The sequence below is a fragment of the Pygoscelis adeliae genome, unplaced genomic scaffold, assembly GCF_000699105.1.
Source record: "Pygoscelis adeliae isolate BGI_AS28 unplaced genomic scaffold, ASM69910v1 Scaffold54, whole genome shotgun sequence".
NCBI classification, from domain to species: domain Eukaryota; kingdom Metazoa; phylum Chordata; class Aves; order Sphenisciformes; family Spheniscidae; genus Pygoscelis; species Pygoscelis adeliae.
In genome coordinates this window covers 978,966-1,005,324 of record NW_008824982.1, presented here as the reverse complement: position 1 = coordinate 1,005,324, position 26,359 = coordinate 978,966, and the positions used below count along the sequence as shown (strand labels likewise).

Genomic DNA, 26,359 nt, shown 5'->3' with positions numbered 1-26,359 from the left:
GCTCCGCTTACCACATCTAAAACTTGTGGCTAACAGGAGCGGTCTGCTCTCTCCTAGTGCTTTTTCACCTGTAGACTTCAAAGCGTTTCTTAAAGTAGATATACATTACTTACCCATTTCTACTGTTGACCTAAGTATAGGAATTTGAAGCAATGCTTACACCAGGTGTACCGTGGCCGGATTTCACCAAACGGGGTTTATGTTTCCAGCTTGTTGTGGCATATCACTTAAACTCTGAGCTCACAGTGTCTGATATGGGGGAAAAAAAGGGGTAAAACTTCTGTTTGCTTCCTCATGGTTATGGTGTGCAGTTGCTGAAGTGCTTGAGATCCGCAGGCACTAACACCTTGCTGCAGTGAGAGAGGAATAGTAAGGGCCAGTTCTGTACCCAGCAGTGGTAAGTTCCCTCCCTGTGGCAGAAAGATGTTTCAGAGCCTGAGTTTCCCCCATTTCCTTCTGGAATCCCTTTGACCCCACTCGGCCTCCGCAGGAGGGGAGGGACTGGCCCCTACATTGTGGGCATCAGGCAAGCGCCTGGATCTGAACCAGAGAGGGAGGAGGCTGAGACGTAACGAGAATGAGATCTTCAGCTGGAGCTTGGAGATGCCTTATTTCAAACATGCCGTCCCATTTTCTAGACACAAATATTTTTTCTCCACCAATTATTTTCTCCCGGGTTCAGTAATAAAGCCCAGTGCTGTGCTTTCAAACAGTACCAATTTCTGGAGCACTCGGATGTCCCTGCTTTGCTTCTTGCCTGAGCCCGAATAAGGGTCTACCTAGCATTCAGAGCAAGTGCAATGACAGACAGTTTCATTACACAGATACAGGGCTCAAAGAAATGCCAGGCACAACAGGAGACAATCAAAAAAGGATCCCTTTAATAGCTTTTAAGAGAAAAAATGTCTTTCTTCATTTAAAATGTCAGTTCTGACTTTTCAATGAGACTTTTGCTCTATGCATTTCCAAGAACAGGAGCTTGTTTTGCCTCACACTTTGAGTTATAACATGGCATGAAATCAACCTTTAAATGGAGCTTGACTTACATATTTTAACTTATTCCTTGCTCCATAATACTAACAATATGATTCTCCATTTGGAACTACAGGCTCTCTTTTTTTTGCTGTGTTATTTGTATGAGATGTCTCTGGGATGCATGAAAGGAGGCAGAAATTGTGAAAATGGCTAGGAGTACATTTTATTTTATACTTAATACTTCTGGAGTTAAAGGGGAGATGGAAATTGGCCATGTAATGGATCTTAGCTATAGAGAATGATCATCTTTCGGTAATAAAGTATTGCCTGTCTCAAGGGCTCACACACACAGCTTGACCTCAGAGCAGTTGCACATAATGTTTTCTCTGTCAAGAGAATCTATTCATAATGACGTGTCACAGGTGCTCACACATAATATGTTTCCCATCAGAAGTGATCATCCATATTTTATATAGCAGCTTTGATGACAAATATTTTGTACTTCAGCTGCTTTTTCTTCCCTGTGTCAGACTTAATGAAGGAATGTTATGGGTAGTTTTTAAATAATGTTAGCTTCTTAGATCACATTACTGTGTCTGCCTTTGAAAGCAGCTTCACACAAGAGCCACAAGACAGGGGAGAGAGAGACAAGGACATTTTCATTTACTTAACTTCAAAAAGAAAGCAAATTTTTCAGGCTCTTAATTTCAAAATCAATATACTCTGTATCTTTGGAATCTTCTCAGAAAAAAATATGCTATACTTACTGAGCACTCAGTATTCTGAGAGTCTAGTGAAAGCAAGTCTGATAACTGAATTGGGGTTGCAGCTTCGCCCTACACAGAATGACATTTATTCTCATAGTAGTGGTGTGTCCTGGTGGTAAAAACACTTTCCTCCAGATTGTTCTACAAAGCGAGTGCCTCGGGGGGCACAGAGAATTGGGTTCTTATTTCTCATTGAAATTGTTTGTCTGCAGCAGGGCCAAAGTTTGCTCTTCTCTTACGTGTTCAGCCCTACTGAGAGAAATAACCCTCATTCTATCAATGAAAGAGGAAAAGTGAACTTGAACTCCCTTTGGGGTTTCTCAGGTTGTGGGACTGGTCATCGAAACCTCAGAGCATAGAGGAGTGCTTTTCCCATTCATGGGCCACGTCTTTTCTGCCAAAACTGTAAGTGAACAAAGTTCAGAGGTATTCCCAAACTTCCCTGCCACCAGGCAAACTCCCCTGAGCTAGCAGAGAGTGGTGGATTTCAACCTGTAAGCCATGGATTCATATGGGCTTCTGGTCTGCCTGCAAGGGATCCACAGAAGGAAGCTGACAAAAGCAAGTTCATTGTGTATGCAAGCTATTTAGCAGTGTCTGCAGACAAAAATAAAATCAAAACACTGAAATAGGCAATCAAAGTATGGCATATGCATATTTATAAAATTATCAGTGGCCTGAGGAGAAGGCAGAACAGGAAGCCACTAGTATTTACAAATAGGATTTACAAATGTAAATGAGGACTGGATTTCTCTTACATATGAAATATAACCAGATGTCTCAGGTTGAGATGAAAGCTTATACTTAGAAAAATGTCTGGGTTTTTCACACAAGACGAGGCCAAAAAAGAGGGGACACAGGATCTGGAGCTATTTGATGCTTAATTATTTTTCAGATCCAACTCCTATTTAAGAATGCAACCAAGAAGGAGTTAAAAGTAGGTAACAACTTCTAAAGTACAGGAAGATGCAAAACATTATTCTCTACCACTGAGAAGTAGTACACTGATTAATGTCTGCTACTGAAAAGATAGTCTGCAATAGCATCCTCTTTTCTTCTACCCCCAAGCCCCTACAGAAGAACTGAATAGTTTTAAGCAGCGAGTGTAATAAGTTTTCCTCTCCTTGTCTGAAGAATTAGAACAATTCAATTGAAAGGAAATATAATCCTACCTATGCTCCATGCTGGGACTGGAGCAGGGTAAATGCCACAGTTAAGTCTGAACATCAGGTTGTAATTGTTAGAGATTAAAAACATGCCAGAGAGAACATTCCAGGGAAAGAAGGAGGGTGAGAAGGATGGCTCTCCTGTGTCTTTTTATTAAGGCAAATTAGCATCAGATCTTACATGGGCATATTCCTGCACAGCAGAACTCAATCAAATGGCATTTAGTCAATGAAGGAAATTATACACTAGGTTGATTTTTAATCATCCAGCTAGGAAATGCAAAGATACGTGAACATGTATTTGTCTGCTGAGCTAAGTGCATACAAGGCAGAAAAGCCACTGAAAATAACTAAAAGAAAAATAACTGTTCTCTAGGATGCTGCTGTTCCATAAAATCTGTTTCAAATATAATTTGCTGTTAGCTGTTTCTGCAAGATGTGAGCACATCAGCTGCACTTCTCATTTTTATGCAGATGAAATAATCGCTGAAATGAAATGTCAGGTCATAAGAGACACAAGAAAAAATGAAGCAATCTTTAAGAGCTGTCACAGAGGTGGATGGTCCACCCTTCCAAGTACAGAGGAACCATTATTTCATGGTCTTGTCGAATACCTTCTTCTCTCACCATTTTTTTTTTTTAATGTTTGTCTTCTCAGTGCATCCTAACGTGAGCCAGGGTTGCCAAGGAGGGTGTGCTACATGTTCTGACTACAACGGATGCCTGTCATGTAAGCCCAGGCTCTTTTTTGTTCTGGAGAGGATTGGCATGAAACAGATCGGAGTATGTCTTTCCTCATGTCCAAGCGGATACTATGGGACACGGTATCCCGACATTAATAAGTGTGCAAGTAAGTGCTGGGGAAAGGGGAAGCGCATGGATTTGTTTGTTCTCTCTTGAATGCTGTGTCACCTTAGGAGTCAAGTCAACAGAGAAGCAGACGGACAGGCCGTGCCTTTATTTGTTCACTTCTTTTATAGTAGCGCAGTAAATATTAACCCGAGCAAGAAGTTAAGGTGAAAGATGACAAAATGGCCTAAAGCTCAGGAATCCCGGCTCTGCACGAATGACCTGCCTAGGACCCAGGTGATGGTCTCCTCCTCCGCACCCCCATGCGAAAGGGAAGCGCCGGTGTGCGCCAGGCACTGTCCTCCGGCAGCAAGAGTGAGCAGCAGCAGCTCCGCACAGTGGGGGCCAAGGGACGCTGAATCTCGGGGTCTGGAGCCGTTTAACCCACTGCCCTTACCTGCCTGACCCCTGCCACGAGGAGAGAAGATGGCAGGTGGCATTCTTTGGAGATGCAGTTTGCCCTGGTCTCTTTATAGCTTGTCTCACACTCAGTGTAGTCCTCTCAATGCCTGTAGCAGCTGGCCAGGTTTCAGCCTGATTTGGGGGAAGTTACTGACTCATGTTGCCTCCGGGCTGGGAGACAGAGAACCCAACTCTATTCTTTACTGCTCAGGCAACATTTTGGCCCCACTATGTATTTTGAACCATAAATGAACTGGAAAAGATCGCAATGTCCTCCCCACTCCTCTTTTTGTTGCTGAATTCACTGTTTTTGATCCCACAGGTGATATAAAAACATAAGAGCGACGGCCAAGCAACTCTCCCAGTTTTTACCTGGTAATAAAAGTTATTTAATGAACGGACCCCAGAGTAAAGTCTTGCAGAGTAACTTGACACTGTAAAGTATTTGCTCACTTTTTAGCAGTGTGTGGCCTTGCATATCAGACTTGTGCCATACACAAGTTTTCATGTATTTCTTTCAAAAATATCTGAGAACTGAGAAATATACCACTAATGCCAATTTGGGTAGTCACATAGCAAATACATGAAATACTACAGGACATCTGACTGAACATCAGGGAGTCATTTAAAAAAAGAAAAAGATGTTGATGCAAAACAGTCTTAAGCAGATTCTAAATTCTGCCATATTTTAATTTCTCCTGGATGACTGGAGATAGATAGGGTGGAACTGGCCCAGTACCTGTGCCCTGTGGGATTAATTAGTACCTATGCTGTCAGTATAGGGCAGAAGCAGTATATTGTTATTCTGATGGGCTGTGCTCTGTCTTCCGTTTGCATAGGTCTGCAAGAAGACAAGCAGTGTGAGGCCATTCAGCATCAGGCCATCCTTATTAAATCCTCACTCATGCCAAGGTCACTTGTGGCTGGCCTCACTGTGTGTACAGGCCACGAAGAAGATCTAAATATAATTTGCTTCCTTTGAAGATTGTTTAACATTGCTAGAATTGTGTGGTTATGGTATATGTGAGAGAGCCCATGGCGTTTCGTGGCAAAGAGCAACAACATTGTTGTTTACTGTTTGCATTTCAGAATGTAAAGCTGACTGTGATACCTGCTTCACCAGAAACTTCTGCACAAAGTGTAAAAGTGGGTTTTACCTATACAGTGGAAAGTGCCTTGAAAAGTGCCCTGATGGGCTGGAAGCCAACAATCACACGATGGAGTGCACTAGTATCGGTAAGTTCGGTCTCCCCGTGTCCTGCCTGGTTTTCTCACAGGGGATGGGGGATCTAAGGAGGGCATCAGTTGCAAGGTCAGTTACACCACCAGGGAAGTGCAACTTAAAATGGAAATGGTCTGCATCACAAGATATATCCCCCAGCACAACAAACTCAAGGTATTTCTGAAGTCTGCCATTTCACAAGAGGCACAAGCTCGGTTGTGCCACACAAACACAGTCTTGACGCTAAGGGCAATTCTGCCTCAGGAAATAGGGCCTGTTTGGTCTGCCCTGAGGTAGAATGACATCCATCTCTTACTTGCTCTGTTACAGTGTTATGCAGCACCGCTAACATCAAAGGTTCAAAAATCCTGAGCCAGACCCCACATGTAGTTGAAAGATTAAAATACTAACTGCTTTGCTTTAGCTCCCTTGTACTACCTGAGCCTTCAAAGCGTGCGTGTGTCAACATTTTGAAGCTTACCTTCACAAAGGTGAAGGCTAGAAACTAAAACGTTAAGGAAAAAAACCCCAAAACTGTATATGTGCATAATCACCTGACTCCAGAAACTGAGGATTAAAATAAAACACCGAATAGTGTGGCACTGTTACTGAAGGAATGAGATCGGTGACACTGGTCCTGTGACTCACTGGCTGCGGAGAAGAGACCTGCTTTTGTATCTCTCCAACCTCTGACTCACAAGCTCAAATTATTCACACCGGGGCAATTTTGGAGGTCACCACACCTAACTGTCTGCTCCATCCCTCTGCCACCCCTCCAGCTGAAAGCAGAATGAGTGATATATTTGCCTCTGGGCTGCTGCAATTGACATCTCCTGCCATGGGCATGCCGAAGCTGCGGCAAGGTTCAGCTTATTTTAGTACGCCGGCTGTGAATTGTGGTGGCTGAGGGCTGCGAACTGCGGTGGAAGCGGTAACCTCTTCAGCCACCAGCAACCAGGGAGCACTTAGGCGCAGTCTGGCCATGATGGAAATCTCCTCCCCCACAGTATCATGCACATAGCTCTCCCTGGCATCGCGTGTTTTGGAGGGGAAGTAATGCAGGAATAAAAATAATGTACAGTAGTTTGGCATTTTCCTTCTCAAATATATATTAGTTCAGGTGGTAGTGATGTTTTTTACAGTTTTATTTTCAAGCAAAGACTTTCATCTTTGAATGAAATTCAAGGGATCATTTTTGCTTCTTGATGGCTGTTTCCAAGTGCTGTAGACTTAGCTGCTTTAACAATGAGTCAGTCTCAACTAGGAAAAGCCATTTAAAGCTACAGAGGAAAAACAGAACCTTTTTGTGCACGTAAAGGCCAATTATTTTAACAGGAGAACTTCAGTGTAATATGAAAAACAAAATGACCCACATGACAATTCACTAGACGAAGGCTCAGAGATTGCCTGAGGTTAGTTATATTTTTAGGTTTCGAAAAATTTGGAAGTAAATTCTGGAGCTGGAAAAATGTTGACTTACAAATTCCTCCTTATAGAGGTGCTGGAAGTCTTTCCTTCTTCAGCGGTAGTTTATAGTCTTAAGCACACATATGAACATAAAGTAAATATAAATGTTTACTATCTTTTATCAAGAGAAGGATACTAAGGAGGTGGCACAAAAGAAGGATAGTCATTAAAAGCACATTGTTAAGCTTCCAAGGTTAATCCCCTTTTTGTCTACACTGTTTGGACAAGTGTCCAGCTGTACACCTTTTGAGTTCCCAATAGTACGGGATGCGCATTCAGATCACTGTGGTTTATAAATTGTAACCCACACTTTTCTGAAAAGCTTGCCCCCTGCCCCGACCCAAATTCTCCTCTGCTTTGCCTACTTACAGCTTGTATATGCTACAGATGATGGCTCTTTCACTATTTAAGATGAATACCAAGCAGATCACCAAAGATACTTGATTCTTAATGTAATGTCTTTTGATATCAGTTAGTCCTTTATAACTCTATTGATTTCCAAATTCAATACCTTTGATACCAGCTGCAGCAGCTTGACCCAATGACTTCACTCTCCTTTCACATAGGCATGACCAAAGTTTAACTCCACTGAAGCTACAAGGATTTATACCTCCACAAAACCAAAGCAACCTCAGAACAAGCCCCAGTAACTGATTTCATTGAGACCAATTGTGGTGGTGTTGCCCCGTTTCAGGAATGGAATTATGAAACAGCTAGTACAAAATAGTAACTGACATAATTATTTGACATTATTTTGTACAGTATATCCTCAGCAGTCCAATTTCTGTCAATTCACTGCTGCAAATCCTGATTAATTCCATTAATTTTTGCCACCTTTTGGCTGATGCAGAATAAAATTAATGTACCATATGCATTGTGTATACAAAAAGATATTGGCCAGGCTCAGCTTGTCCTATGTTTATTGCAGTGCACTGTGAAGCTAGTGAGTGGAGTCCGTGGAGCCCTTGCACAAAGAAAGGAAAAACATGTGGTTTCAAAAGAGGAAATGAAGTAAGGGTCAGAGAGATCGTACAGCATCCGTCAGCAAGGGGCAATCCTTGCCCAGCTACAAGCGAGAGCAGAAAATGTATTGTACAAAGAAAGAGATGTCAGAAGGAAGGAAAAGGTACCACGTTATCATCGTCATAATATGAGATTGGTATTGTGCTTGTTTAATAACTCACATCTGAATTCCCAGGCCTCTATTGCAGGCTTCACCAAAGCTTCCATTGATGTGGTGTTCTTTGGGCTGGAGAGAACTGTGCCCTTGCCTGGAGTAAATAAAGTCCTAACGCTGCTCAAAAAATGTGCTTTGTGTGATCTAGAGAGGACAGGGTGGGCTGGACGGGAAGGCACATTCTCGGTTCTGCTGAAAGAGCTGCCAAGATGAGGGGTTGCATTTGGAGTTCAGAACAAAAAGATTCATTGTAAAACACGGTGGGAGTTGTTTGTTGGGTATCAGGCAGACAAGTTTCACGCTTCAAGCATGGGATTCCTCCAAACCGATTCCTATTTCATGCTTCCCTACAGGTAAGACCATAACTCTTGCAATTGCAGCGCTGTGGCCTCTCTCCCACCTTGAACTCTTTCTACTAGCTCTGGCTGAACAAGGTGGCCTGATCCTGCCATCTGCATCTGGCTAATGGAGTCCCAGCATGGGAGAAAGACCACAACACTGCATGGCAGCCAAGGGAAACTCCACTTGGTTTCACCCAATAAGCAAGAGTGCCAGCAGAACCGCCCCTCCATGCGAGCCAGCTTGTTGGACTTATTCCTCATCATGGCACCTAGTGAATGGCATCCCACATGTTAAGAATGGGAGATGCTTAAGAAGTCTATGAAATAATAATTTATACAAATTCCACCCAGGACAGATTGTTGTTCCATTGCTCCCTTTTCTCCCCTTCTTACAGCAGGGAGGTTACTTGCTCTGTCCCCACTGCAGTTACTCAGGTTGGCACAGGCATGTTGATGGAATATTTCCTTTTCCCCATGCCTCCCATTTTCCCCATCCCTCCCATTTCCCCATCCCTTTTATTTCCCCCTTTCCCCCCAGCTCAAAAGCAAGGTTTCACCCCTTTTGAGGATGAGGGGAACAGGTGGACCAGCTGCCCCCTGTGTGAACATCTGTGAGACAGCATGAGCTGCTGGTACCAAGTAGTAACTTACCATTTCATTGTTAAATGATCGCTAGGGTTGCTGCAGATTACTTATAGAAACCTTAAAGGGGTTTGGAGCTTGTAATCCTTTTAAAGGTTGGCTTGTTCCCCAGGGATATACCTCATGAGAAGGGAAATAAAGTTAGAAGGAGGATCTTGCGAACCAGATAGCTACAGGTGCCTCCCCCTCACCTAAGAACTGGCTAGATCTACTGATTTATGGGAACCTATGGAGTAGATGTCACCTCCTCCTCCTTGTGTCAGGCGGTGTCTTGAAGAGGTAGAGAGGTCTATCTGCCTCAGGGGACCAGCCAAGGCAAGCTATTTACAGATTCCCTTATGCTTATAATCTATATCCAAAATGTCCATGCTTGCTTCTGCTCCTGCACAGTGGCACAACTTGAAACACAGCTTCTCATTAGCCCACTGTAACTGGGGGAAGCGTCCTTTTTTTTCTACCAAAGCTAATTTTGCTAGAGCTGAAAATATAGGACTGAACTGTAATTTTGGAACTGTGAAACTGTTTTTTTGAAGTTATAATGATGTTGTGTATTTGCTTATGGCAATTTGGCAATCTTTTCAGATTGGACAAGACATTTCTCTTTGAGAAATGCCTGCTGTTCCTGTGTAGTAAGTACTTTAGAAGAAACTACTCACGTATTTTACTTTCAATTCTTATTTTATGGGATCTGAGCCAAACCATACTTGAAAAATACTGTGCACCACAAGAATTCATTCACAGGCATGAATCTTTTTCCTTTTTTTCTGTAATGTGCATAAAGATGGGTTTTTTCCTTCCTTTTGAGCAAGTCACAGACTATATTCTAGCCTGTTTTACACTCAGTAGACAATTCCTTTGAAACTAATGCAGGCAGGTGGAACCTATGTTCCAACTCTACCCATGCCCTTGGGATTTGTATGTCTATGTCTGAAAGCCATTTTTTTTAATGTTCTGAAATCCACCACTATATACTCCTCAGTATGCACAAAAGTCTCTCCCATTCACTTTCATACAGCTTCACAGGGTGATGAATTTAGTTTTTTTTAAAAAAAGATAATTCTTAATAAAACTAAGGAAATTCACACATAAAACATTAGGTTAAAATGGCTTCAAGGGATGGATTATGGTAACAAGCCAGGAAACTGAGAATTAAGCTAAAAGTTTTCCTTCTGTTCCTACTGGAATGGGGAAATGAAGCTTTCCAACTTAATCTCCAGGCAACTTATCTTCCCAACTGCCACTGTCCCTTATTACACAAAGAGAAGCTTCTATTCCCCTTCGAACAACAGAATAATTGCACAAGAAACCAAGCCAGGCTCTGTTCTTATGGCTAGCTGCATCCAGTCAGTGAGTGCAGAAGGAGGTAACAACAAAAACACTTTGGGAAAGGGATGGGAAAGTAGATATGTTTGTATTTACTGTTAAGAAATATTAAAAACGTTCTTTTGTATTGTATGACTCCCCATTGCCGCTCTCCATTGCTTTGGAGTTTAGCTTTCACGGCATTGGCTTTTGAAGTCTAGCAGCAGACCCAGCAGTTACCAACAGTGCTGCTAATCTTGTCTCCGTGGCCATGAAGAGAGAGTTAGCCTCTGCTGTTTCCATGTTGAATAGATGTCTGTGGCCAAAGGAGTTAGGGGAAAGACCACATGATGACGGGGTTTGCTCGTCACAGATGCCTCAATGACTTTGCTCAAGAAGTTGAGGTCAGAGACAGGATGTTAGTCAGTTAAGTCACTGTTATCGCACAAAAGCAAGGACATGTTTCTGGAACAGCTACGCAAAACAAGATAAAAAGGATGAAGAGGGTGTTTTTCTGTTTCCATCTGCTGGTGTGTCATTAAAGCTGGTGAGATCTAGTACAACTCTTTTTCTTCCCCTCACTGGCTATAAAATGAAGTTTTACTGGGAGAAGGTGCTAGTATTTTCAGAATGAACGCAAACAAATGGGAATAATGAGGATACAAATAGCCTGACTAGCCTAAAAGGTTCTTTTTATGCATTTTAGCACTAAATTAGTTGATCCCAGTGTGTTCTGATGTGGTAATTCCCATGTGTTTCACATACAGTCTCCTTTTACAGGTCAGTCCCATCCAAACTTCACGGTAATTTATTTCATAATTCTCCTCTTTTAATTTCATGATGGTGAGTTCTTTTTAGCCTGCATGACTATATGATTTTAAGTTCCAGTTTCTTCTTCTTCCTTTCTTTCCCTCACACTTTTTGTTTTGTTCCCCCAGTGCAGTGCACTGTTACTTTTACCTTCCCACCCTTAACATCTTCTTGGCTCCTACCTTTCACTGATAGACATATGTTGAGAGTCACGTGTTTCCTGTAGCCATGTCCATTAATGGCAAATGGCAAATAGATGTACTGGAAAAGCATAACTTGCAGAGCTCTTCAAACACTGCAAATTATCCATCAATATTATTTCTTTGCCTTAATAAATGTGCTCTGGCCAAACACAAGTCCCTTTGGACTGCTGCCTGCAGATGTGTGAGATGATTGACTTTTACTGGCCAAAAGACAAATATCAGAATTGCATACAAAAGTATTTGTGGGGAAGGAATTGCATATTTTCATGCATGAGTAATTCTGCCAAGAAGAGAACATTCACCATATGACTTTCTGTTGAGTCCCAACTAAACCCCCCAGAGAGCAAACAGTTTTAAGTGCTTTCAGAGAACATGTTCTGATCAGTTTGAAGAGACTAAAAACACTCACCAAAAAGACTAAGTGCGTAGTTATGAACAACAAAGACATCTTAGAAAGCTGGGTATTATGCAAGCCAATAGATAGGCTACATTGGTTACACAGCTGTATTGTTGTAAACAAATACATAATACATTTCAGTTGTTGCTTGTTCATATATTGATTCATTTGCATGCTGGTGGCATTTAGATGTTCAAAGGAGAGAACTAATGTTAACTGTGTCCAGTTCTGTGCAAACACAGACCAAAGAAAGTTCCTGTTCCTGACAGGCAAAAATTCAAGCATTAGACATGAAGACATGGTGGGATGAATGTAGAACAGCATGTCTCTTTTTCACTGTGGAGTGTAGGAATTGTCACCTTGTAGAATCTGAAAGCAGGATACTGTTATGAAAGGCAGAGGGGCAATTTTAGTCAAAATTCACAAGACTGCAACCCCCTGGAGGCCAGTTAGCTTGTCAGTTAATGGTTTGTGATGTAAGGAGAATACAGATATTATGCTGTGGTTTTTTTTTAGTGTACAGCAAGCATAAGAGAGAAAGCAGTGTCTTTGAGATGAGGAGCTGAATTCTAGATACAGACTGGCGAACAGAAGGGAACCAAGGGAACAGGGTTTGTTGTTGAGCAGTTTTAATGAGGAATTGTATATATTTGGGGGAAATAAAGTAAAATAAATGCTTCTATCTTGCACTGCGTACATGTGAATATAAAAATCCAGGTTTGATTTGAATAGCTTAGAGAACTGAGACTCAGGTCATCTCTGTTGTTTCTTTGAACTAGTTCCTCCACCCCTTATCGCTATATGTCCACATAATGCTTCAAACATATTAATCAGATCATGTCTGAAAATGTCTTCAGTTTGCTATGGTGTGAGGAAGGAATCCTATCAGGCATCCATCAGATTTCCAAAACCACCACTCAGCTGAAAATCCCAAGCCATTCATCAAGAATTTACTTTAGCTGAAAACGATGTAACTTAATACTAACAAACTTCTTAAAATGTTAGGCAATAAACTAATTTCACTCAACTTAAACTCATTGAGCTACTCACCCTAATGTACATGCTCTGATGCCGTATGGATCCACGTGACAACAAAGCGCAGAAGGCTCTGGAGTCTAAACTAAGTTGTCCTTTTAGTATTTCTCACAAAGAAAAGCTTCTGCAGTTCCTCTCCAGTTGAGGTGCACTAATTTCATTAACAGTCAGTTAAGCTGTCCCAGGCAAAACAGAGAAAGAAGAAGAGAGCCCCTACTAAAACGAAATAAAAGATGCATAAGTTACATTTTAAAATGCACGTGGAAATACAGTAGTGAAGGAAGCTGTTTGAAATCACCACTTCTTTGTACAGATATTGAATCATGGCACATAAAATCAGGGTTTCATGATCTTCACAACCCATAGAAACTCCTACGTAGCCACTTGAGACTTGCATAAGTATGTGCTACATCAACATGTTTATTCATGTGGTAATACCCATTTTTCCCAAAAAATTCTGGACTGCCAGGCCTCTGGAACAGTTGCTTGTGCATTTTGTTGAGCTTTGTTGTCACACTGGACAACCCGAATTTGACATGGATGCAATTTCACAGAGAGGGTTTTGCTATCTGAGAATTCAAACAAGGAATGACAAGCTAGGACTCCACTAAGCCTCCGTAGGCTTGGCAAGAACATGATGGGATTCACTGCACTTAAGCTGGACAGCTAGAAATTAGCTGTTTTTGTCAAAGCAAGGGTCATGTTAACGGTGGGGTTAATACTGCACCTGGGGAGGGGGATCCATGACACTGGAAGGTGGATTCTAAGAAGGGCAAAATGATTTGCCTCCTGAAAGTGCCTGTTTCTTTCCAATGACTGTTAGGGACACCCTAGTATGAGTGATCTGGACTTTTACCTGCTAACTTTTAAATTAAAGGGCACGTTTTCTCCATCTGCACAGTAAGACTTCGCAACACTGCAAAATCTAAACCAAGGTTCACCCAGGCTGACCCTGTAAGCAAGATGAGCATGTTTCAGGGGATCCATGGGTCAGCCACAGTAAAACAAAAAGTAGAGTTGAAAAATACTCATTCCCAGTACTACTTTCATTTAGTGTTGGCAAAATCAGCGTTTTGTTGTGTTTGTTGATAAACATCTAGTAATGGCTGTACATCTGCTTATTCAAAGGTGAATTGCCCTTTACAGAACAAGGTATGAATAGTCTGTACCTATACACTCCATATACCAAAGAGAAAAGTCTCTTCCCAGGGCAATGGAGGCCCGCACCAGTCCAATAATTCCTCAGTGTACTATTTTTAATTTTTTTTTTCTGATTTAGAAAGAAAAAAAGGAATTGGGGGAAATTCTGGACATTTTTGGTACTGAGTATTTTTACTTAAACACACTTAAGTTCTAAGCATTGCTACGTGGGAAAGTAAGATATTCCAATCACAGCTCATCCCAAAAGTCACATCCTCTCCCTCATGTGTAGCTCAGTGGCATTTAAAACAAGAGGGCTGGAGCATGTGAGCCAGGGAGACATCACAGTGCACAGTTCGCTCGTATAACTGAGAGAGATGGGGTGTCCTGTGTGAAGGTCACTAGTGTGGTTAGGGTTAATGACCTTACTCCGTGGCAGGTCACAAGACTTCTGAAGCCTCAAAATGAACACAAAGCTAATTACTGCATCCCTGTGTTTACATACTGCATACGCCAATGGGTCATAACTCTGGCCTTTGTGAGCCTGAGTTACTATAATTGAGGAATCTGTCTTGTGAAGAGCTTGGTTGTTTATTTTCTGTTTGTTGCTGCCAAGAGGACCTCTCATTTCCTTTCCTTGCAGGGGTTTTGACTCTTTAACTTTAACACATTTCCAGCCTCCAAGAGTAAGGCTCTTGAGACTGGGAATCCGCTAGCTGCAACATGAAGTGAAATGGCATCCTGGGGATACCTTGAGCAAGGCAGGGCACGGACAGCACAGGGCTGCCCACCGCCACGGGCCAGCAGACAGGGGTGTGATCTAGAAAAGAGATCTGGGTGAGAAGGGTTAAGAGGGGAAAAATAGGACCGATATGAGTCATTGCGATTTGTGAATCCAAAATAGCTAATAGTAGAGGATGTACTGGCTCTATGATTCAAGGGCTGAAAAGGTTGGAAAAAGCCATTTTTAAACTTTAATTGTAGCATTTTCAAAATGTAATCACAGGCAGTTTTGAAAGCCTTATTAGGCTACTAGCTGCAAACTGGGACCTTAAAATCTGAACTAATTAATAGTAATACTGCGTTTTGCTACAAGAATATTTGTTTGTGTTAGTGTGAACATGAAACTCTCATCACACCTCCCAGTTCTGACAGACACGTATCAACCGTGCAAGCTGGTAATACATACACGCTGTATGCCTCTGCACATATGGTACTATACAGGTATGCATGCACTGTGTACATGTGTACCATGCCAAGGTCGTATTCTCTGAATAATATGCATCTTGATGAACAGTCAGGCTGAAAATGGCTGTACATTGGCTATACACCAACCTGTCAGGCCCTCAGGTATCAAAATTGGTTGTAGCCTCACAGGGTGCTGGGCTGACGCTGTCTCTGTGCTCCTCGGGATATGTTCTCCTCTCCTGTTGCCGGCTCCTCTCTTGCCACCTTCTGTCTCCTCCCTGTTCTGGGGGGGCCTGGGAGCAGAGGGGAGGTTGCTCAGCTGCCCCGAGGTCCTCTGGAGCGTGCTATAAAAAATGTGCTGGACACGCTGCTGGTAAACAGCATCAACCTCATATTAACAGGAATGGTGTCAAAGCTGAGAAAGAAGCATGTGGTCAATTGCTCCCGTAAGGGAAGTGAATCAGAAAAAAGCTGATTGCATTCTTCTATTAAAATGTGAACGATGTGAGAGCTGTTCTCCTCAGATCACTAAACCAAATAAGGGATAGAAATCAGCTCTTTTTCTCTTTCTGATCTTCCCTTTTGGTGCCTCCTTGTGCTCCAGAATTGGCTGGCTGACCATCTTTTAGATGCCTGAGCTCTGTAGGAGAAACAGGAGAGAATACAAACCTCTCATGAACCCCTCTTCCTCCTCCTTCCAAAGTGCCCATCAGGTATTCATTCAGCACCAAACTTCCAGCACCGCCTAAAACCTTCCCTCTTGAATAAAAATGTTTGGGAATGAGAGGAGCTCCAGCTTTAGAAGGTGAAATCTGCAGCTATGCCTATACTGCTAAAGAAAAGCAAGCAAAGGTCCGCTCCTTGGCCACAAGGCTAAGGGCCACCTTCTGGCTTGCATCCCAAACTAGCTGGGGCTATTGCCTCCATAGCAGATTTGACTGGGGAAGAGGGATGGTTGTTGCAGGTCAAACAGAGTCCTAAAAAAAACCACCAGTTATGCTGTGCAGATACACATGGGTCTGCCTGGCCTCTGGCCTTCTTCCCTGGTACAGCTGTACTTTACTTATCCGTGGCACCTTCATCTTCAGCGACTCCACACTGTTGAGCTTCAGGGAGAGGCAAATAGGAAACCGTGGCTACTCTCCCCTCTCAGCGCAGGGCAGAGACCATGTGCGAAAGGGCAGAGTTCTTACTCCACATCACTTCCTTGCTCTGCCTGCACATCCTCACGTACCTGGCTCTCTCCACACTGGTCTTTCTATCACTTCTCACAGTTGACGCTTCCAAAGTCCTTGCCCTAACTTCTAGTGCTTTAAGGAGCTCTTTCTGAGGGTTGGACGCATTTGTCACAGCTGGAATAGGAAATCAGCCCCTTCCAGGCTGTGTGCCACAGCAAGGTATCTTGACAACTTCTTTCTCTTGACTCTCCAGAAGACCACAGCAAGCTGCTTTCTCACCTTTGGGCAATATTACCACAAAGTAAAGGCAAAGGGAAGTGGCTGCTGACAGCAGGGCTCACCCGGCCCTTGCCACCTGGAGATCTAAACCCCTCACTATTTTGGCCTGTGCGTCCCGGAAAGAAGAACAAATGCGAGAGAGAAGTTTGGTAGTACATCTATCAAATTTAGTCCAAGAATGCAAAACATTTAGGGTATGTGAGCTGCAGAGTAAATCAGGCAGTGAATGTTTCAAATCTAACGGTGACACATGCAGCACTGTTTAATCAGCTAAATCCTGGTCTGTGGAACACTTCCATGTATAGCAATGCTGTTATAACACTGCCAGTCGTGGACAGCAATGGCACTCATTCACTATTGTATTATAGCTGCTCTTCTTTTAAAGGGCCTGATCCAAGACCCACTGAAATCCCATTGACTTCAAAGTGCTTTGGATCTAGCCGTAAAGAAGGGATTTTCAGCATTCCTTTGTAACAAAGCAAAAACAAAGAAGCACTTTTTGGCCGCTGTTTCTCCTCATCTTACTGGATATTTGTCTGTTCTTCCCCACCCAGGCAGCTCTGTTTGCTTTTCCCCACCCAGGACTCTGCATCTCCAGTCTCATTGTCTCTTCTCAGCTCACTCTCCCTGCCAACCCTGACACCTGATGTAGCCTTTGGTCTGCTTAGGCTGCCACCTCCCAGCTCTCTTCCAACCTCATAACTTTGAAAAAGAAAACACTCGCTGCTGTAACTTTCCTTCATAAAGATCCAAAGGAGCTTCAGAGCGTTCCCAATGAGATGATAACATCCAGTGTTATTATCAGAGATCATAAAGATCAGGAGAGAGGTTGTGGGAATCTACATCATGGAAGATTTTTAAGGAGGTTAGACAAACACCCATCAGAGACAGTTTAAGTATAGTAGTTCAGCTTCATAGCCTAGTAAGGGACTAGATAACACTTTGATAAGCATTTCTAAAATTGCTACAAAATTTCCACAAAATTTTTTCTTGCCTGTTGCCTTCTGTAAGACTTCCACAGATAGGCAGCATACTGCACATTTACAGAGCACAAATCCAAGTACCTCTGTTCATTGACATCAATATAAGGCCTCCTGCTGTCTTTACTAAGCTCAGACTTTCATTTGGGCCTGAGTCAAGGAACTGAAACAAACTTTCCTTTCCTTTTGTCCAGTTTAGTCATTTGCATTGCTGAGATATCTGTTCATGTTCCTCTTTGCATTCATCAGCTTTGAATCATTGTTATAGGAAGAGTATAGTGCTGGATTTTCTTACAGAAAATTTTAGTGAACTTGTTACACTAATTCACCAGAGATAAAAGCTAGCACCTCTCTGCCAATGAAGCTATGTATATTTTAAGAGCAGATGAAGATGTGGCCCATGAGGGTAAAATTGCTGTGTGCTCAGGCCTGAAAAAAAGAGCTCATTTTAAGGACTGATGCAAACAAATATTATTTTTCAGTAATTTTTGTTGAAGCAATTTTGCAGTGGCAAGAAATTAAAGGGGAGGAAAAAAAATTAAACATTTATTATTTAAAGATGTGGTGGCCATGCAAAATTCAGAAAAAGCATTTCCTAAATTTTCTATTTTTAGTTTCTTGAAATCCAAAATGGTAGCAAAAGAATTAACCAGCGGTCCATGAGTGAAACATGTACAGGTGATATTAAGGCTAGAATTTAATTATTAACTGTGGGGATTTTTCTATTGTTTTTTGGTTTACAAGCAAAATGACCCAGTAATGAAATTCCTCAATTCTAATCTAATCCTCCCCAATATCTATGGCAAACAGTAGCCCCAGTATAAAGATTTACAGCTACAGTTATGTCTCTGCTTTGTTCTTAAGCATGTATTTACTTCTGCCCATTTGCTTTCTGAAATTCTCTCTCTCATTTGTCATCTGAAGAACTCCGTTTAAAAGGAAAACAGGCTTCAGACATGAAACACAGCTACATTCCTGAAACATGAGACGAACAACCTTTAATTCACGCAACCTTTCATTTACAGTAATGTGTAATAGATGGGCCAGTTTCATTATGGACAATGCCTCTCCCTGTCATTAGCCTGCAGAAAGGTCTAAAACTCTTAAGCATTTAAAGGAACGCTGTTTCAGGCTCTGCACTCTCTCCTTCCCTCCCTCCCCCCCTCCCCATCACCCTTTCTGAGTGCCCTTGTTCTAAGTGCGTAATCTAAACGCTGTACTCTGCAAATTGCACTTATTGTTGGCTTCGAGATTCGAAGGATCCTTCTGAACACTTTTTATACAAATCCTAACAAGGTCAGAGTTGGAAAAATCTCAGCTGGTGGACTTGGATCCCATGAGCTAGTGACCATTTATAATTAATATTAATGAATGGCAGACGACAGATGTTTATTGCTTAAGTAGAAATGTGCATTGCTAAACCAGAAGGATTTAGTTTCAATTCAGAGGAACTGCCTTTTTTTTCTTGTATGGATGTGGGTGGTGGGAGGGAATGCCAGTGGGTGATCCAGCCCCTGCTACCTTTAAGCAGGAGCAAGGAAACGATACTCTGTAAAGAAGGATCCTGAGCTCTCTATTTGATTGAAGCATGATGTTTGGTCCTTCAAAACATTAACTGAAGTAAGGAGGAGTCTCTCTGTCCACTTCAGTGGTTTTGATTTGCACCAGTAGTGGTTTTCATCCATAGATCCCAAAGCACTTACCAAAATTAAGGAACTGCCATCTCCATTTTACAGTTGTGGAACCTGAGGAAGTCATATGAAGACTACATTATAAAGAAAAAAAAGGTTCAGCACTGAGACTAAGGATCACATTCCCAGCCACAGTCTATTTTACGTTGCTGGATTTTTTTGCCCCAGTGGTCTTAAATCAAACCAAAGCTATGATGGATAAATCTCTTAAGTTTAAATGTGACACAGTGGAAGACACAATATGGAGATGGAAGAGTCTCTGTGAATCCCTCCGAATACTATAGGGCATATTCAGATTTAAGGTTGATGGAACCTCTGTTTTCTAACTGAAAGCAACTCACTCAGAGCACATAAATTAACTTCCTGGACATAGAGGCATCTCGGGTAACATTTTCAAAAGCACATGAACAATTTTAAGTACGTCCTTAGAGTTTATGGTTGAGGTTGGGGTAAGGGTCTATTTGCTCTGGATTCTTTGGACAAAGCATCCTGCTCCTTTTAGTATCTTACTACAGTATGTATGCACCAACTGTTTGCTGTTTTCTTGCCCCAGAGATTTCTACACTTCTGTATGACAGTCTATAAAGTGTTTCTGAGCATGTCATACCAGACTTTTGCAAAATACTGGTTTTACGGGCTTGGTCTCAGATGTTATGGAAGAGTGCCTAAGGAGGTGCTAGAAAAAGCAGGTGACACTCAGATTTGTAGAACTAGTGAGTAGTTTCTCTTTTTGACTACCATGAAAGTTCTTGGAGCAGGCAAGAAAGTGATTAGTTACTTGGTTTTAAAGAACTTCATAAACATATTTGTTGACTTGTGTGCAGCGGGTTTCTTCATCTGGAGGCAGGAGGCAGCTGGAAAGAGAGACTGCTGGTCCCCACAGTCCCAGTTTTCAGAGGCTGGAGAAGGTCCTGACTTCTTGCAATACATCGTGGTACAGAAAATATCACTCACTGAACTTTTGCTTTGGGTTCCCTAGAACCTTTTTGCAGCCCTACAATTTGGCTCCTGTAACCAGCCCCGCCGTATGGGCTGCGCACACCCCACAGGCACACCTGGAAGTGTAAAGCCTAGGATTGCTACCAGCACTGCTGTAGCACTCTTAAGACACCAGCCAAGCACCAAGCAGAAAAATAAAACATGCCTACAGCAAGTTCTGCTGAACTACCATTGTATACTGCTGGTAGAAACGGTGCTAGACAGGACGCGGGGCAGATCTCCTGGTGGGGTGGCTAAGGGGTGACACACTTTCCTTAGCACTTGGTGGTGCCCTCTGCCAGGAGAGGCTGCTTTCTCATCTCGGTGGGGGCTGCATCTCCTCTAACCTTCGGGCCATCCAACCTTATTCGTATCCGATCTAAATGGCGAGGTGGTCAGTTTGTAAAGCATACTAAGTGAAGTGGACTCCAGTGATGCACTGTCACATGGCATACTCATTTTTCACATTCCACTTCAAGCTACTCATAAAGCCAGCTGCTTACTTCAGTGTGCAAAGCCTGTGTTACTACAAACAGCTCTAAACACACAGTTCATTCCCAGAGGGATTTAAAAAGAATAAACTTATCACATTCTTGGAAAAAAAAAAGAAGACAAGACAGCCCAGATAAAATTTACATGGACAATTGCTATCTGTGATTCATTTTAAATTGAAGACTTACGGGCAATGTTAAAATATTTGCATTCAAGTTTTTTTCATGCATGTCCTCCATGACCCCTACTTAGAAATCTTTTTTTTTTAATATTTTATAGGGCTGAATTTTCCAAAGGAAAGGAAAATACCAGATTACCAAAGTCATCACGTTTCCCAGCAACTTGCTGATTTCAGTGAAGCCCCAGTGGAAAGTAGGCAGGTTTTGAAGCAACTTTGCCTTTGTGTTAGGTTTCTGTCTAGTATCCTGCCAGCTTGTCCATTGGGTCGGCCCTTGGAAACCCACCTGGCAGGCTGACAAGGACTCGACAGCCTGAAAACCTGAGATCCCTTTGACAGCATCTTCGTCACCCGAGCTCCCTGAGCTTCCTAGGGCTAAGCCCTGAATCACTTAGGCATAAAAATTTCCTGAGCCTTTTTCAGAGGCAGCCCAAGAGCCTTGGTCATCCCAATCCCCTTCTCCACAAGCTGCTCTCTACCTGGTGAACTGCCAGGTATCCTCTGAGTAGGTGAGAAAAATTCTTCAGAAACATATGGAGATGGCCAAAGTGATATCTCATATCACCCTTTTTGAAAGGGGACCTTTGGAGTCCCTGATCTGTATGAAATTTAGAAACCTGACCTGTCATTTTAATTGGGATGAAAATGTATTTGGAAATATTGGCACTACCTAGAGAGGGGAAGATCAATGTTTTGGCCAGCTGAAATAGTACACACACATTGGAGACATGAAACAGAAAGAAACAGTCATTTTTCAACACCTTGCTTTGAAAAGGATCCTTGAAAGCAAATTCTCCCTTCATTTACACCAGAGACCAATCCTGGTGACCTCTGCTTGTTTGAGCAAGTACAAGAGAGGGCAGAATCAGGCCTCCAGTGCATTTAAGTAATAGCACCCTGGTTCTCAGTTGATTCGTCAGGAGCTGCCATCCCCGTGCATGTTCGCTACTGCCAACCGGCTGATCCATCTGTCAGGCTGGCCTGGGTTACCTGTGGGACACGCACGGGCTCCCATCTACCTGTCAGCACAGGTGTCACCCCAGGCGGGAACACAAACAAACCGAGCTTAGAGCGGAGGGGACAAGTGAACCGTGCAGAGCGGGGCCAGAGGTGCATCCTGTTGACTCCTCATCTTCCTTCACCTTCCTGGCAAATCAGGAAACTTAAGGAGATGTAAGGAGGGGGCTCCAGGGGGACTGTATACCTGCACCTATACCAGCAGATGAAATGGTGGAAGATGCCCAGGTTCCCTGGCCCTGAATATCTAGTACTGAGGCAGAACTGCTGGCCTGGCCCAAGCGTTAGAGTTGGCACTCACAAATCCCCTCCAGGATCCATACTCATTGGTACAGCCCAGCTCCAAGCCATGGTCATTTAGGGAAAAAGGCATTCTTACGGATGCATCCAAACATTGGGGTTGTATGAGTATCTTCTGAATTGGCAGGTTACATTAATGCAATCGGTTTAAGTAAAGCCAAGGAAAACAGCTTCTCTCATTTATCCCTCCCTTCAGAGCACTCAGAGTACAAATTTGAGTACTAAAGAGAGAAGTTTCTTTGGGTGTTTTCTCCTTTTTACTATTGTACTAGAAAGAGTTCAAATGTCTGCTGAGGCACTAGCATCTGTCTCTTATCATGTATAACTTTTCTTGATTATTTCTAGAGAGGCAGACTAAACATGCGGCTCTGACATAATGCAGCATCACATTTTTATTTCTGGTTTGCTCAAAAGCCTGCACCAGCTGAACTAAGTCTCTAAAAAGGACTATATTTACGACCCCAATCCAGGCTATTAGGAGGGCTTGGATTATTGGTGCCTAAAAGGAAAGCAAACTATTATAGATTTCTGCCAGTATCCTGACGTTCTAACAACAGGGTAAGCTTTTTTGGCACCAATCACTGCTATCGCCAATGTTTGTATTGGCATCTGATTCCATTAGTCTTAAAAGAGTATGTGTATGTATCGTGTGGTGGATTTGGACACTCATCTACCTTTTTGCAACTCTTAGGAGAGTTGTAAAAATAAAATCCCATTCAGAAGCCATTGTTAAAAATCTCAAAGCAAGCTCAGCGAGAAAATGCCACTTTCCTAAATACCAGCATGGTGTATGTTACTTCCCGTCCTAAGCAATGCGGAGTGGTTTTCTGCTCTGCTAAATAGCCATTACTTTCCTGTCTTTGGAAGTTGTGTTCAAAGTTTATAAGCTGCAGGATCTTATAAGATGAAAACTGTTACGTAATTATGAAATTGCTGTTGTTAGCACATTATTAGTCCTAATTAAAACAAGGCTGCTAACAAATTCCCTTAGTCCCAACAGACAAGTGCAAAGGAAATAAATCCCCACAGGCTCTGGTTTGAAGAGACAGCAGTAAATGTCTCCACAAACAGCAAACAGAACTCATTATAGAAATCATCCTCCTCTGGCTGCTTCTTTGACTGGAGGATATTCTTGTATTTTCAGGCACTGGCAATGTCTTTTCTAAGGCAGATCCAACCCATTTCTATTGCAAAGAGGTCATCACAAGACAGTTAAGCCAGGGACTTTCCATAAACCTTGCTTATGAGCTCATGAGTGTAGCAGTGTCATTTCCCAAGCAGCCCATGGAAGAAGTGATCCCTTCCTACTTCCCATACTCCTAACGGGATACAACTTGTTCCTCACCTGCTACAGCAGCAAAGCCTGGCATCTCCTGTCTCAGCATAGCTGATCTGCTTAGCCTCCTCTCTTTCCTCTCTGCCTGCTTTATGCGAACGGCTGTTGGGCAGGCCTGATCTATTCCTGTATTTAGACAGAATGATGTTCTCATTCCCCCAAACGTGCCTGCCTTAGCATTGCCCTTTTCTTGCAAGGACAGGCTAGCACACACGACATAAATAAGAACATTTTTCAAGTGAATGCAATTTAGTAGTCCAGAACCTATTTTCAGAGGCAAATGAAGATCAAGGACCCCAAATCTCATGGAAAGACTACTGTAGGTCTCGGGCTCCAACATCACCTAGAATCTGCATCTAGAGAAATATTTCCATTTTCAAGAGGACATAGGCACATAAGTATAAGTTAGTGACTAAGTCCTCTAATGCAGTTGCTCAACCATAAGCGTCGATATCTTTTGAGGTACCTCGGGTTATCTAAGATCACCACATAGGACTATGGATATGACACGTCTTAAGGCCTGTATCCATCTGAACTGGTATGTGGAAGTCAGGTAGGCTGTTCTCAACAGCAGGGCAATCTATGTTTGGCCAAATTAATTGCTCCTTGAATGCCTCTGGACCTTAGCTCCTTCAAAATTTTTACCGATTCACTTCAGTTGGTGCATCTTCAAGAGTAAGGCCAGGAAATGCACTGAGCCGTGTAGCACCTAGGTAATTCTGAAGTTGCTGACCCTCACCATTCTGGTCACGTAAAAATCTAGTGATTATAAAATAGGGCCACTATAACTAGGAAAACAATGATTGCTGATAAGAAAGTTATGCTGTTTAAACTTCAAAAGGACGTACCAGATGAATTAGCCACTAATGGCTTGTGAATGAAAGGACAATGTCCTTTGCATCACTGAGCAGTTGGGGGTTTGGAGGCTTGTTATCTTGGCAAGTAGTGTGAGTACATGCTACAGCCTGTGTTCCAGCAAAAAAATGTACTTTTCTTGCAAATGAGAGTGATCTACTCATTTGCATAATATGACATGACTGTATTGTAGACAGAGCTGTAATACGTGGTTTTAGAGCCTGGGGCATTCTCCTTTTACTGGTACCTTTGCTCGGCACAGGTTCTTCTGGGTTGTCATGCTACTGTTGTCCAGGTCACGTTATGAGGAAAGGGTGACAGACTTTTAGTCTATGAGGACTAAAAAAAGTCTCTGAGAAGCGTGTGGATAGGTGGGAAGGAGGGCAACAAAGAATGGTGGCACTTAGTTCCCAAGTTTCATCCCCATACCTCGTGGGGTATGGAGGTGTTGTAGCACTGGTTCCGGAGCACCGGTGCTGACAGTGCTCCAGTAGCCGGGAAAGTGCTGAGAGGTCAGCCGAGGCTGTGAGGGGTGTGAAAGAACACTGTGGCACATTACAGCTGTGGCTTGTGGTCTTTTATTATAGCTCTTCAGCTTATTACAGTGTAGTGGGGAGGATTTTGTGGTCCGTGGTGACATGCACAGCAGAAGTGCCAGGACCCTTCCAGATAGGGGCCTATTATGTCGGTGCCTGCAACCCCGCCAGGCGCAGTTCGGTGACTCTTGCCCCTTCTGCTCTCTCAGGGTAAGCTGCTTCGTGGGAGTGATCTCTCCAAAAGAAATACCATCAACCCAAATGCCTGACGCCGGATTCTCATCTCTCTGGCGTTTCCACGAGACCTTCCCTGTGACACGCCCACACACCCCAAAGCGAAGGAGTTTGCACAATCAGATTTTATGCCTTCCTATGGTGGTTTGGGGTTTCAGTGCCCACGGAAGGGAGAAGTGAACAAATATGCTGCTCTGAGCTCCCTGTAGTAATTACAGCTGAATATAATAGGGTGGGACTAAGTGACAATGCCTAAAGTAGATGAAATCTGGAACCTCCGGTAGTTAATCCATGTCAGCTGTATTTTTTAAGTAACTCTCTCTCACATGGTACTCTTAAGTACCAAGTTCTCCTAAGTTGTCACCAACCCTTCCTCCCTTTACTTCATAAAATACGGCTATAGGTCTAGTGGAAACACCACATCTGATGTGATAATGCAAAGACTTCTCCTAAGTACTCTGGCTTGCATACTTAAAGATGTATTCAGACATGGATTCCATAAATACAGACGCAGGGATTTCTTCGACCAGGGGTTATAAATTAGATCAACAAGAACTCAGCACCTTTAAGCTGATTTGACGTGTAATTATATTGTTCTCTGAATTAATTTCATGTCTGCATTTAATTTGAACTACCGCACTTCTCAAAATTATAGCATGTCTGTAGATTTTCTTCAATATACAAAGTTATTACTAGAAGTAGTAAAGTATCCCCTATCTACAAGAAAATTCACTGGAGAGTGCCTACAGACTAATTCTTCCAGTACAGTCGGCTGGATGAAGTTTCAGTTCTGGAATAAAAGCTATTTTAATGCCAAATAATTACTTCACAGAACTATTAGAATCTCATGAATCCACATATTCATGCTCAAAACATTCCCTTGGAAAATGTCTGACTACCTCCCATTTAAAAAGACTTACCCTCTTCTTTTTTTTTTTTTAATTTTGAAAGGTTTTATTGAATCCGTAAGAAGACATAAACGTTAGTAGCGTTAGCGCATCACTATAAGACACTTCTGTAACCCACCGGGAAAGAACGATATTCCCATGTTGTGGCACAACGCGCTGCCTTTTTTATCTCCTCTTCCTGGCATATTAAAAAAAAGTTCGCCGTGTACGCGACGTAGGGCAAAGCCAGAAGATGTCACAGCAGACGAAACGCGGAGGAAGGGAATTGGACAGGAAGCAGTCGCTCCCAGCGCCTCAAAAAGTAACTCGAGGGT

At 42.7% G+C, this 26,359-nt stretch overlaps 1 protein-coding gene across 1 annotated transcript in view; it reads left to right on the top strand.

The window, feature by feature from the left end:
- The window catches only part of RSPO3 (R-spondin 3), a 62,748-nt gene that overhangs the window by 31,831 nt on the left and 4,558 nt on the right, over positions 1 to 26,359 (top strand). Inside the window, exons 2-4 of the mRNA XM_009325637.1 lie at positions 3,567 to 3,758; positions 5,249 to 5,395; positions 7,777 to 7,974. Coding sequence (XP_009323912.1) covers positions 3,567 to 3,758; positions 5,249 to 5,395; positions 7,777 to 7,974 — 537 coding nt within the window. The remainder of the gene's footprint in view (positions 1 to 3,566; positions 3,759 to 5,248; positions 5,396 to 7,776; positions 7,975 to 26,359) is intronic.